The following is a 14,680-nucleotide window of genomic DNA, read 5'->3' on the forward strand; positions in this document are numbered from 1 at the left end:
GAACAACTACTGTAGTTTTTCATGAAACACTCAAGAATATACTGAATTTTAATGTTTTTTCCTCTCCTTTGTGTTTTTTGTCCTTTGTTTATGGAAAGCTTTTTATTCTAGATATAGAAAAAATTTGTACTTTTTAAAAATATAAGTTTGAAACTTTTGTTGACTACATAACACATTCACTTAATTCAAAGTTCACAAAATATAAAATAATGCATTAGTGTCCCTTAGCCACCCTGAGCATAAAACTCAAAACTGCATGATTTTTGAAGTGTAACATGTAGTATTATCGTTATTCTTTTCTATGTACTCTACAATTTTTTTTTATTAGTATAGTTGCTTTACACTGCTGTGTCAGTTTCTGCTGTATAGCACTGTTTACTGTAGGCAGGACATGGAAGCAATCCAAATGTCCATCAAGAGCAATGGATAAAGATGTGGTACATATGATAATGGAACGATTTGTGTCATTTGCAGAGATGTGGATGGACCTAGAGACTGTCATACAGAGTGAAGTAATTCAGAAAGTGAAAAACAAACATCGTATCATATCGCTTCTATGTGGAATCCAGATGAATGCTACAGATTAACTTATTTGCCAAACAGAAATAGAGACACAGATATAAAGAACAAACTTATGGATACAAGGAGGGATAGGATGAATTGGGAGATTGGGATTGACATATATACAATAATACATATAAAACAGATAACTAATGAGAACCTACTGTATAGCACAGGGAACTGTACTCTGTGCTCTGTGGTGACCTAAACAGGCAGGAAATCCAAAAAAGAGGGGATATATGTATACGTATGGCTGACTCACTTTGCTGTACAGAAGAAACTGTTTTTCTGTCCTTTTAGCATTAATCACATTGTATATACACACATATGTACATATATATAATATGAGACATATTTTTGCATCTTATCTTTCCCACTAGCATATAAATTCTTGAAAGGTAGAGACAATATCTTTTCCATATCCATCTGTACTGCTTTGCACATAGTAAGTTTGGTAAGTATTTGTTGAATCAATTTATTATAGTACAGAATTGCTTTCTAAGATTGATTTTCCATTATGAGTTATGGAAAAATAAAATTGCATTATTTTTGCTTTTGTTTCCTAAAATGTGTTGGAGAAATAATGACCCTTTCCCCATGAAAAATTGCACATAAACTATTTGATAGTCTGCTCTATTTTCATATGCCATTAATGGTTCATACAGTGCCTTTCTTCATGAACCCAAAATTAAAAGAGGCTTAAAATAAATATGAACAAAATTACAAGGTATAAATATGAACAAAGGTCTCTGGTATGAAAAGTGTAAAACCGTAATCCTTGACTAAAAAGAAAATGTATATTAAGATTTAAGGTAAATTTTCAGATATAATACCCTAAATTTTTACCTGGTTGCTATTTTATTTTCTAAGAAAGCAAAGTATGAGAACATATGACAATGTTTACTTAGCTAAAGTATAACATTATTGGTTTCTTAGATTCTACATATAAAATACCTAGCACTACACTTCCAATATCTGGGATTATACTTTATAAGATTTTTATTTGATTTAACAGCATTTTACAGAATTCTTACAGTCAGTTATTCCATTGAGGATATGAATTTGATCAGATTATCTACTAATGCATGTACTGGAAAGAAGGAAGAAATATAAGTTAAATTAGTAACTGATTTTACATGAAACGTAAGCAAAAAATATATTAAACAGAGGCATAAATTTACAGTAATAACACCTGGCATAGGGAACTATAGCCTAATAAAATATTTAAGCAAAAATCAGAAAATAAAACTGCACACTATCAGACACACAACAAATGCTTCAAGACAATCTAAAAAGTTAGAAAAGGGAGCTAAAAATATAGCTAGCTTTTTGTTATTGTTACTGAGTAACCAGTATTAATTAAGATATTAATATTAGTTTTATTTTAATATATTAAACATTAATATTTTAACATATATACCAGGAATGAGTGTTGAAAGTGTTTGACAGTATACAAAAATACCCTTGAATACTGCGTGTTCTTGGCTGCAGCAGATATAATCTGCCCACAAATTTTTTTTGGATGGGTCCAAAATACTGTCCATTTTATCTGAGAGTAGGTGAAAGATAAGGATGGGGAGTGGGGTTGGAAATTCAGTCTTTTTTACTCAGAGCTGGAACAATGCCCCCAAGAGTTGCTCAACTGTATTTATGATTTTCCAATAAATGATACTGTAGCCTAGTTGACATAGCCACTGCTTATTTGTAAGACTGCTGTATAAAACTAACTTATGCTAGCATTGCTTCAACTATGATATGACAGTATCCTTAAGTCATGTATCATTCTGCTGAATGACCGCCAATATGAATATAGGTTTATAAGCCTTTTGTATTTGTATATCTTTTTGTTTATCACATCAGACACCATGAGGTGAAAATGGGTTTATGTTTTTGTTGTTTTTGTTTATTTTCATCTTTATATTTTTCTCCATCATAGTTTATATTCATTTAAAGTGATTTAAGATAAGATAACCATAAAGTTTTAATAGCTCAGTGAAAACTTGCATTTATAAAATTTTAATTTTGACAGTGCATAAAAATAAAAATCTTCAGCTTTGAACTCACTGAATTCTGAATGAAAGATGATAGCAGTATTTTACTTACAAGTACAGTTAACCTACAGCATTTATAAAGCTATGCATTAAAAATATAAACAGATGCCTTTTCTCGTGCCTAAACATATTATGACTTCTGATTATATCAATTTAGAGCCAGATGTCAGTAATTTAAGTATTATATTATATTCATCCCATGTTAACAGGTTCTATTCTTATCATGTTAATTCTGAAGAATCAATCATCTTTAATTCTTAATTCATGTTCCATTCAATCATGAAATCCATTATAACTCTGTTATAATTCCAAATCTTATATTTCTAAAAAATTTTTTGAAAACACTTTCTGCTAAATGGTCTTAGTGAAGAGAAGTCTTTTATAATTTTAAAAGAAAGATAAAGAAAATTCTAAATGCAACTGGGGCATCCATACCCTTCCTTACTTCAAGAACCAAAGATGTGTCTATAAAAATCTCCTATTTTTTCTAAATAATTTTATTAAAATAAGAAAGCCTTTGTATTCTAAAGCATTTGTTATGAGGCATGTGAGAAGTCTACTTCTCTCTACTACCAACTGAAAATCACCTTCTTTGAGTCAAATGGCTCCTCTGGCCTACGGGTAGTTATGTGCAAATAAGGCTTGGGTCCTGTAAAAATTCTGGTTGAAGGAATGCGTGCCAAATATTACCCTCTTTGAATTGGGGAAATGCACAGAAACTAGCATCAAGGCCCAGGGTAGGGATTTTACAGAGACTTAGTCAGCTCTGTAAACACCAAGAAGAAGGTCAGTATAATCCCTAACAGAGTATCCTTGGACTATCAGGTCCCCAAGAGGCTAAGAAGGAACATAATAGGTATTCTGAGTCCCTGTTCCAGAGCCTTAGGGAGTACAAAAAGATCAGTAGGAAATTGGTGGCTTGACTGTTTCCATACCACTAACCATTCACACGTAGAGAGAACACTCCCCACCCTGGCTGCCTGCCACCCCCTCTGAGGTTGCCAATACTGGAATCTCAAAATGGTGATAATGGACATAACAAGCTCATGCCAGGAGAGAGCAGCAACTCAGAAAGAAGAGAACCTGCACCCAGGAAAACTGAGCTGCCACTGACGACAGGGTCCTCTCTCACCACAAAATAACCAAATTCTTTTTAAAGCACTGCAGTTAGGGAATGCTCCAAGGCAACCCCTAGAAGTGAAAAGGGGGGCAGGGAGCAGCAAGGAAGCAGGAAAGCAGAGCTGCCCTGAGGATAAAAGCTGATATAAGTAACCTGCAAGGCAAGAAAGCTGAGCTTGAGATCCCCACACTATGCCAGAGACCCTGGAAGAACAGGTTAAAGAATAACGGCAGGTCTTGGTTTCTGGCAGAAGCAATCCTCTTTGGAGAAAATCATTCTTTATTTAGGCCTCTAGAAAACCACAGCTTAAGATCAAACAAATAGGAGCTCACAAGGACCACCAAACACACAAGGAAATAAGCCACAGCGAATGAGAGCCCACAGAAAGAAATGAATACATTTAGATTTCCATGGATTTTAGACATTAAAATGATTGAATATAAAATTAAAAAATAATTATGTTTGGAATAAAATATAAGGGAATAAAAACTAGCAAGCAAGAAGAGACTTTCAAAACCTGCTAAGCAGATTTGAAAAAGTACCACCTAGAACTTTAAAAAACAAAAAAAGTATGTGTTGAAAGATATCCAGTGGCTACGGTAGACAGCAGATTGAATACTACTGAACAAACAATTAGTGAACTATAACACGGCTCTGAAGAAATAAGCCAGAAGAAACAAAGAGAAAGGAGATGGAAAATACTAAGCTAAGACATGAAGAGATTTTGAAGGTAGAAGGAGAAGATCTGATATCCATCTAATTAGAATCTTAGGAGAACAGAGAAAATGGAGGAGAGAAAAACTCAAAGGGATAATAACTGAGAATTTTTAGAAGTAAACAAAGACTTTGAATTCTCAGACCTAGAAAGCACAAAATATGCCAAGGAGGATAAATACAAATTAATATATGCTTAAGAAAATTATGGTAAAACTGCAGAACGCCAAAGACAAAGAGATTTTAAAAGCCATTGGTAAGAAAAGCTAGATTAGCTACAAAAGGATGACAGTTACACTGTCGGAAGATTTCTCAGTTGGAAGCCAAAAGCTAGAACAATTTTCACGTAAGCAAGATGTTTGACTCTGGCACTCTTACTGCAAAGTCACTAGAGGCTTGATGATGTGCACTGTATTTCCAAAACATTTCTTAGATTGTAAGCAATGGGGATGCTTCAAGTTACTGAGTGAAACTGAACAGGGGGTCAGTGAGCAGCAAGCTAAGAGTTTATCATCAGAAGACATGTGCTAAAGCAATTTCTAAAGATAAATTATAGGCAGATGGAAACATTTCAGAAGGAAGCTCTGAATGCAAAGAACAGTGAGCAAAGAAAGTAGTGACTATATAGGAAAATTTAAACACATACTGATCATGTAAAACAGTAACAATAATATCAGTAACAATGTTTAATTCAAGGGGTGACAAAACTCACAGAGCTACAAAATAAGATAACTGTGACATACAAGATGAAAACAAGATTTAAATTGTTTTGGGGACCTTTTATTGTTTGGTAAGAGCTGATTATTTTCATACTGAAACTATGCCTGCTAAAATTTTAAGAGTTATCACCAAAAGAGGAGAAAGAGTGTGTAATATACATATCAGTTGATGAGAAAAGGAAATACTGATTTTTTAAAATTTTTAATTCAGGAGAAGGTCAACAAAGAAGGAAAGATAATTAAAAATTCAGGATAACTAGAAAGCAAGAGTAATGTCTGAAAATATTACTAAACCAGTTGATTAGTAGAAAAAAACACAGAAAATATAACATTTTAATAAGAATATCCTGAAGGGAAAGTATTTGTACCAGAAAATTACAAACATTAAATATATGTGATTTACAAGTAAGAAGCAAAAAATGTGTTCCAATAGAAGGATGAAGAAAGATACTGAATAAGCTATGAATCATTTTCAAATTTTCTGTTAACTAATATGGAATTTCTTGAGTAATTGGATTACTACCCCTAAATGCTATTAAACAGAAGAGGACATGTGAATAACAGTCAATAAAATGAACTAGGAGGAATGCAAATGCTTAAAGACAACATGAAAATATTTGATTTTACTAGTAATAAAAAATCTGATGGCGAATATAACATTTCATATATCAAATTATCAAAATTGTTTTAATAATGCTTTTAAAATTATTTTTGATAAAGATTCAGGAAAATAGGAATTTTCATTCTTTGTTAAAAGTAATTTGAAAAAGGACATTTCTGGAAAGTAAGTAAGCAATATGTCTCAAGATCCATAAAGGGTCATAATTTTTGATCTAGCAGCTTATCTTTTATAGGTTAGGATCAAGTTATGTACAAACATTAATTATAGGCCTTATTTATAATAGTGTGAAATTAGAATCAAACTAACTGAAAATAAAACAGGCAAATAAATTGTTATACTACAGAACAATTAGCATGGTATTTTAAAATCAAACTTAGAAGTACAAAATGTTCTTATAATACTAGGTGAGAAAAACAGAATGCAAAATCACATACAGAATATATTTTTAATTTTGTAAAAATACATATATGCTAGGGGAAAATATTGCTGGAAGAAAATAAAAGTTCTGGCAGTGGATATTTATGGATAGAATATTTTAATTTTGATTATTTCTGCATTTTTCTACAATGAAGATTTATTATTTTTATGATCAGAACATTAGTACTGCAAGACAGCTATAACATGCTGAAAAATAAGAAATCCAAGAAATGTGCAGGCCAGCCATTGGAACTACTGTCCATGAAGATGCCAGGCCAGGAATGAAACGCCAGAGGGGCCACTGGCTGTGCCCATCAGTAGAGAACTGGGTTCACACTGCTCTGGGAACAAAGCCAGCAATGCTCTTAACATGAGAGATGTTCACTGTGTCTGGCCTTTATTTAAACAATGTGCCTGTCACCTTTTTTCTTATGTAGTGGACTAGGCTGAACTGTCTCAATTACTCATGACTATATGAGCACCTGGAACCAAAGAATGCTATATAAACAGCTTTACAAAAAAAAAAAAAAAAATATTCCAGAGATATGTTGGTGCTAAAATGTATTCTCAATTTGAATTAAAATCAGCATATTTAAGAATGGTGTTAAAAAAATAAAATAAAAATAAAGAAGGATGCGAGAGAAATTTCTTGAGCCAATCTGAGATTCAAACTCTGTTCTTGCTCTACTGGTGACTAAATTGTGATCCCTGGCCAAAGGTCTTAAGCTCACAGAGTCTCAGTTTCTTCAACAGTAAACAGAACAAACAAAATCTGCTTTGTATTTTATAAGATTGACCTAAGGCTGAAATGAGATTGAGACAGTATATGTAAATCAATTTTGAAAAATAGTATCTTGCCTAGATTCCTACAGTAGCCGCATAACAAGTATTCTTGCCCCAAGTAGCAGAAACTTTGGGTTGATTACCAACCCCACCTCCCACCCACTTACCATGTCAGTTTTCTGCTAATTTCCAATGCCAAAGCCTTCATTTCTTTGCCTGAGGCCTGTCTCTGGCCTTCTGGGAAGCGGCCCTCGGCGAGTGATTAGAGGGAGTTGAGGAATAAACACTCGACTGCATTGCGCTTGTGTCTGTAGTCTGACACGTGTTCTACCCTGACTCTCACAGTGTCCCCAGTGGGATTGAGCCCTAGTTGTCAACAGTGGTACTGGCTGTTTCCATTCCCTTTCTCATGGCTCCACCTCCCTACCAGCATATTCTTCAAATGAACCAATTCCTCGTCTTGCTTTCTGCTTCTGAGGAAACCATAGGATGATTTCGCCCTTCAAACTATTCTCAACCCAAAGGCAGAGTGACCCTTTTAGAAAGATTATGTCAGTCCTCTCTCAAAAGCCTGCGATTGGCTCTCTCCTCTGTACTTAGGATTGAATGTCAAAATTCTTACAAAGGTCTACAAGGCCCTATATCATCTGCCTCCTCCTACACGTGCCCCCACCCTATACTTGCTGTTCCATGAACTTGCCCCACATGCCTACCTTAGGGCCTCTGCTCTAGCCATTCCCTTAGCCTGGAATACTTTTCCTGCGAAGCTGCTGCCTGGTTAACTCTTTCACCTCCTTCAAGCCTTGCCTAACTCTCACCTCCTCAATGAGGTCACCCTGACCAGCACCCTATTCAATACCACACACTCTCCCCCCACCTCCACAAAGCACTCCCAAAACCCTTACCCTGCTTTATTTTTTCCTGTTCCATTGCACTTACCACCTCCTAACAGACTAAATAACTTGCTTTCCTTGTTAGAATATAAACTCCATGAGGACAGGTTTCTTTGTTGTGTTCCCTGATATTTCTCAAGTGCTTAAAACAGTGCCTGACATATACAGAGCATTCCATAAAAATCTGTTAAACAATTACCATAAATTATCATGCTATTGCTTGGTGGAAGAAAATTGATAAATATATACTATATTGGTCATGAAGTCACCACAAAAATAACCCTCTTTTTATAGTAAGTTTAAAACCAACTAATAATTTGTGTTTATATATAAATTTACATTCTAAGTGCATTTATTAAACTTTAATAATGTATTTAAATTTGTCATTGTAATTTAGAAAAATAAGATTTAGACTTGCTAACAGATAATTTAGGGGGTGGTTATTCATACTATAATCTTTTTTTCACTTACAATGAGTTTTACACCTAGGGTTTACACAAAGTTCCTATGAACATTGAACACTCCTCATTCATTAAAAAATATAATTAACTTATACGCAAAATTTTCAGGAACACATCTACTTCACAGAATAGAACATTTAGGTATGATATAGTACCATTACCTATAGATGTATCAAAGGTAATTAATTTCATAATATACCTTACATTCTCCCTATGACTATATAGATGTGGAACCTGGAGTGGCACTTAAGGCCAATTTAATTTAAAAGAAATCCATTCCTTAAATTACTGTATTATGAATACTCAATGAATATTTACAGAATACTAATAGCCAGCTAACCTATGGCTTTGTGTTGAATTTAATCACTGAATTTTAAGAAAAACCCAGCAAAGGAACTTTACAATTACTTTGATTTTCTAGGTTTAAATAAAGTCCTTAATGTGAGTTCAGAATAGGCCTAGGCTTCAGAATTTGCTGCGTAAGCAAATCAATAAACCACGTCACACTAAGTTATGTATATAAAAAAGAGAGATTTGGAGCAGCTTCCAGTGTACTGTGACAATGGAAAATAAATCTCACATATAAATTTATATGTACACATATGTATGTATATATATAGCAGATAGATAACTTCTACTTTATTATAAAATGCTTAGAAATGGAGAAAACAAAATATAGTTTTAAACCATATGCTTCTACCTCTACTATTTTCTAAAGTATGTCAAAGAAAGAAATTAGCAGTTAGCTGTTGATATTTACTTCTGTTGTTTAATTTTTACAGGAAGAAGTAAACAATTTGAGCTCTAAAATAATCCACTGAACAAAATTTTCAACTTGAATTTTTTAAAAATTTCTAAATTTTCAATTTACATGAGATTATTAGACGTGTGAATACAGGGAATTTTAAATATCAGAAATCATAATTAATTTATCAAGATGAAGGCAATCTGGTATTGAATTTAGGATTTTGAGCAGGGAGGATAAAGGCACTCAATTAACAAAACTACCACCTTAATAAAGTGAACGTTAAAATACTATATATTCTCCCAAATTGATCTATAGATTCAACACAATCCCTATCAAAGTACTGACAGGCTTCTTTGCAGAAACTGAGGAACTTATCCTAAAAGTCATGTGAAAATTCAAAGGATCCAGAAGAGCCAAACAATCTTCAAAGAGAAGAAAGTTGGAGGACTCACATTTTCTAATCCCAAAACTTACTACAAACTATTGTAATCAAACTAGCACTGTACTGTCATATGGTAGACCTACAGATTAATGGAATAGTATTGAGATTACAGAAATAAATTTTCACATTTATGGTCAATTGATTTTCAACAAGAGTCCCAAGTCCATTCAATGGAGCGAGTCTTTTCTATAAGCAATGAAAAATTACCATATTACCCAGAAATTCCATTCTCAGTTACATACCCAAAAGAAATAGAAACAAAACTTGTACACAAATATTCATAGCAGCATTTTTCAAAATATCCAAAATAGCCAAAAAGTAGAAAGAAGCCAGATGTCCAACAACTGATGAGTGCAAAAATAAAATGTGCTATATTGATAAAATCAAATATTATTTGGCAATAAAAAGGAATGAAGTACCAATATGTGCCACAACATGAATGAAACTTGAAAACATAATGCTAATTAAAAGAAGCTAGTCACAAAAGACCCCATATTGTATGATTTAATTTACATGAAATGGAATGAAAATACACTAGAAGAAAACGCATAAGGACAAAAAAGTAGATTAGGGCTTGCCTAGGGCTGAGAGAGAGGCTTGGGGAAAAAGAGATGGGGTGATGACTGTTAAAGAGAATGGGGTTTCTTTTGGAAATCATGAAAATGTTCTAAAATTGATTTTTGGTGATGGTTACACGACTCTGTATATACTAAAAACCATCAAATTTTACGATTTAAATGGGTAAATTGTATGGTATATGAATTACATTTTAATAAAGCTTTTTCCAAAAAACCAACAATACTATACATTGATAAGTAGAACCTGATCCCCAGATAAAAAGGGCTTTCCAAATGGGAGCATGCAGGTAAGTATTTTTCTTCTCTGACATTCTGAATTTAAATTTTAGAAAACAAGTGATACAAAAGAAATAGAGGCACACCAGTTATTCATATAACTGAGTAGTAATAACAGAGAAAATAATAATACCAACAACTGACATAAAGCTTTATGGAATACAAAGCACTTGCACATATAGTCCTACAGCCAAAAAACAAGGCAGAATGAGTCACTTGCCCCTCTCCTGAGCTCAAACATAGAGATAACATATAAGAAATCTGAAGGTTGATGACTCTCAGGACACACTCAGCAATTAATACAAAATCTTGAAGAAACTCTAGGAAAGACTGAAAGTGATTAGGACTCTTATAGGGAGTAAATGGAGGCCTGCATTAGGAGAGGACCAGAGTGCATGTTGTCCTGGGTAGACTGATGTCTACCCTGCCTGCTGCGGGGCAGAAAAGCAGCAGAATGAGCCCAGTGCCAGCCCAAGGCTGCAAACTAATGATAGAGGAGTTCTAGAGCTCAGCTGGGGTGAGGAAACCTACAGCTACACATGCAGGAGGCTGGACAACCACTAAGCATTCACTTCTCCCCACTTCAACTGCTGACCTGGCAATTATACCAGAGGGAGGCTACCATCTGATAATAATGTGAAGGAAGGAAGTACCAGATAGGAAGTTCTCTGTAGTGAAAAGGATACCTGTGGCAGATGAGCAGTAGCGCCTGAGCCCAGATTATTCATGATGAACAGCTTCCTCACCTCCAACCACTAAATTAACTGTAAGAGCACAAGCTAGAGTCAATGATTTTATCTCTATTCTTCAGTAGATCTTAATAACTAAAATAAGTATTAACAGAATAAAATAAGAGTGAAAAAAGACTGTAAGCAGCACGAAAGAAATAGAAAAATGAAACAGTCTATACTAAAGGATGTCAAATATGAAACAATATTTAAATTAAATATAATAAATGATTTCAGAAAAGGGAGGGTATTAGAAATATGAATCATACACAAGTAGTTATGAAAAAAATTACTTGCAAGTATTAACAACAAAATATGTAACTGTTGAAATGAAGTCAATGAATGGGTTAAACAGCAGAAAAGATACAACCTAAGAAAAAATTTGTATACTGGCATACCAGGTTGAGGAGTGTTCTCAGAGATTAAAAGTGGAAATAATAAAAGCAATTGCAGGAGAGAGAATAGAGTAAAAAATATTTAAAGAAATAGTATAAAAAGATTAGCCAGAATCACAGAAAGTTATAGGTCTGCAGATTTAAAGGGTGCATAGAGTGCCAAAAAGGATCATATTTACAAATTAGAGAGAAATTTAAGAACACTGAAAAACAAGAGAAAATTCTGAAAGATTCCAAAAGGAAAATGGAACTCAACAGTAAAGGAGAAAGAATCAAACTGACAATCAGATTTGAGACAATGAAGTCATATCTTTAAAGTTTTGAAGAAAACTTTGAAACAAAAATTTATATCTAATTAAACTATTATTTATTTATGTGAGGACAAAATAAATACATTGATAGGCATTTAAGGTCTCAAATACATAAAGTTTCTCTTTGAAGAAAATATCTTGGAGGATTTACTTTAGTGAAAAATGAAAGAAACGTATGAGCAAGCAACTAGATACAAAAAGTAAAGGAGGACAAAGAAGGTTCAGTGTTATTTAAATACGTTCTAATATAGAAAAAGTGCACCTATAATATCTGGATCAAAAATTCCAGGCAGTGTTAACATAGGGTGGGAGAAACAGAGAGTTGAAAGCATGCTAAAGTATTAATTGTGTTTGAGATGGGCACGGCAGGAATTTGTATTAACAAGCTTTAGACACTGACACAGGGAAAATAATCATGAATCTTGGTAAGTAAAGGATAACTACCAGAAATACAGGAATAGAATATCTAATACTCAGTTTAGTAGAAGAAAATCAAATTATCCAAAAGAAGCTGTGAAAAAGAACCAAAAAGAGTAGCTAAAATGAGTCTTGGTAGACTAGCAATTATTATCGATATAAACAGATTAAATTTACCAATCAAAAGACAACAGCATAGAGTGACTGGGAAAATAAAAAGCTACCAGTCTTTTCTACAGGGATAGGTGTAAAACAAAAGGATACAGAGAAATTGGGAATAAAGGAATAAAAGAAGGACTACTAGGTAAATATGAGCAAAAGGAAAGTAGAGGTAGAACTTTTTAAAATCTACAAAATAAATTTAAGGTTAAAAAAACACGTGACAATACTTTCTTCAACGCTATAAAGCAGGAACTGAGCAGCTATGATGACACATATGTTTGTTTACTACATTTGTTCCTTAAGTTTATGAGTTTCCAGTTCTTTGGTTATTCCTTTTCCTCCTTGGCCTATGTTTGTATCGTTTACACTTGTTTTTCTCTTGTGACTTGAATTTCAGCCGCATTTGAGAATGTTTTAAATAGGTGAGGAGAAAAAGGAAGTTAGATTAAAACAATTCAGGTTTTCTATTTGTTAAAGGTTCTGTACTAAAGTTATTTGAAACTAAGCGCCAAAATGAAAGTAGAGCACTTACTGTAAAATTAGAAATCAGAACACTAGTAATGGAAGATACACCCATAAATTTTTCTAATCTTCTAAGCTTCCATGGCAACCTGTGATCTAGAGTAGAAAAAATCAAGTACAGGAAAGCTAAAACAATTTCATAAGAGAAATGTCCTCTAAAAACTGGTCCTTTGTACAGCATCCATGAGATCTGATTTAGTTTTATTTTTTTCTGAATAACCAAAAATTCCATGGACAAAATCAATTATATTTGTACCTAGGTATTTGGAGGAGTCTGTTTTTATATTCCTTGCTTTCCTCAGAGACAAGCAAAGTCTAAAAATAGCAATATGAAGTTAGTCACATAAGGGCACTTTTTAAAAAGTGAACAAAATATTTCAACTGTATGGTATTTTTCAATCTTCCTGCTTAAACATCTTACCACATATGAAGTACAAATTAAAAAAAATAAGCATACAATAAAATTACTATGCCTCAAAATGCTTTGATTAGTTGTTAATCACAATCTGTGGATTTTTCCTCTTTGGTGGTTATTATTTTCAGAAACCATTTCATACATTATTTCAGGATTCTAATACCACATTTACTCGCACATAATCATTTCTCTTTCCCATACTCTATTTCTGCATTTGCAATAAAAGAATACACAAACACAGCCATAAAATAAAAATATTCACTATATTCTACAATTCGCAATATTAAAAAAAAAAATGAAACTATGTAATTAAAATGCAACTCATCTCCACGCACCTTTTACAGCCAACTTTGTTAACAAGGATAGACGTGAATGGTTAACTGAGGGGCACTGGGCAATCCAAGGACTGAATACAGGCTCTCCGTTTCTTCCATCATACCTGTATCTTACATTCCTTCAGCTCCTATCTGTCAGGGAAAGTCTGCCAGGTGAGCAGCCTGTCACTCTTGCCTAGACTAACAGATTCTCCAGTGGCTTTTGTTACAGCTCATGTCATACTATTAAAACTATGTGCCTTGAAAATGGCATAACATATGTAGCTGAATCTTGTCAACTCTAGATTGACAAACTCTGTTTGGCTTCACAAGCAGATGCAGATTAGAGAAGTAATATAAATATGCAAATCACAGCGGTCCCCTTTCAGCACCACTGTTCCTACCTCTAATGACCCGCGCAGAAAATCTGTTTGTTCAGCTCCCACTTCCAGGGCTACATCAACAGAAGCAAAGGGACGGCTGGCCATCTGCTGTCGTTCTCGAAGCAGTTGCTGAAGAGGGTTAAAAAATCACTTGTTTTAAAACAGGTTTTAAAACACGTTAAGTTCAACAATATCTAGTTCCATTTTGAACAAATGACATTCAAAATTTAGAAGTTATCTAATACACATATTCATATCTAGATCACTAAAAATGAAAATTATTTTCTCCCCATGGCCTGGGTTACATGTCCATAGAGGCTTTAAATGTATGGTGCCTCCAAAGAACTTTTCCCCTGACCTCCATCCCACAAGCCCAATGAAATGTCCTCAAAAAGCACTCTGAAAACTTCAGATGAGAGGTACTACTTAAGTAAAAAGTGCTATTATGACGATGGCTATGCCAAGTTTTCCCACTTAAAATAACTCATGCTTTTGTCTTAGCTGAAAGCAAATAACAGTAAAAATGTTTAAGAAAAGATAATGAAAAGTTCTCAAAATGCATTAACAGAGATTAAAGGAACATACACCTGACAAGACTAAGTCTCATAAGTCATCAAGGTCGCCTGTTGATTGCTAAAAAACCAGTAG

General features: G+C 33.7%; 1 protein-coding gene across 2 annotated transcripts in view; it reads right to left on the bottom strand.

Moving 5' to 3' along the window:
• The window catches only part of ATRNL1 (attractin like 1), a 734,504-nt gene that overhangs the window by 225,440 nt on the left and 494,384 nt on the right, over window positions 1–14,680 (bottom strand). For both annotated transcript variants that reach the window (XM_057736176.1, XM_057736177.1), the window contains exon 27: window positions 14,054–14,161. In XM_057736176.1, the coding sequence (XP_057592159.1) occupies window positions 14,054–14,161 (108 nt within the window). The remainder of the gene's footprint in view (window positions 1–14,053; window positions 14,162–14,680) is intronic.

The sequence above is a fragment of the Hippopotamus amphibius genome, chromosome 5, assembly GCF_030028045.1.
Source record: "Hippopotamus amphibius kiboko isolate mHipAmp2 chromosome 5, mHipAmp2.hap2, whole genome shotgun sequence".
NCBI lineage: Eukaryota > Metazoa > Chordata > Mammalia > Artiodactyla > Hippopotamidae > Hippopotamus > Hippopotamus amphibius.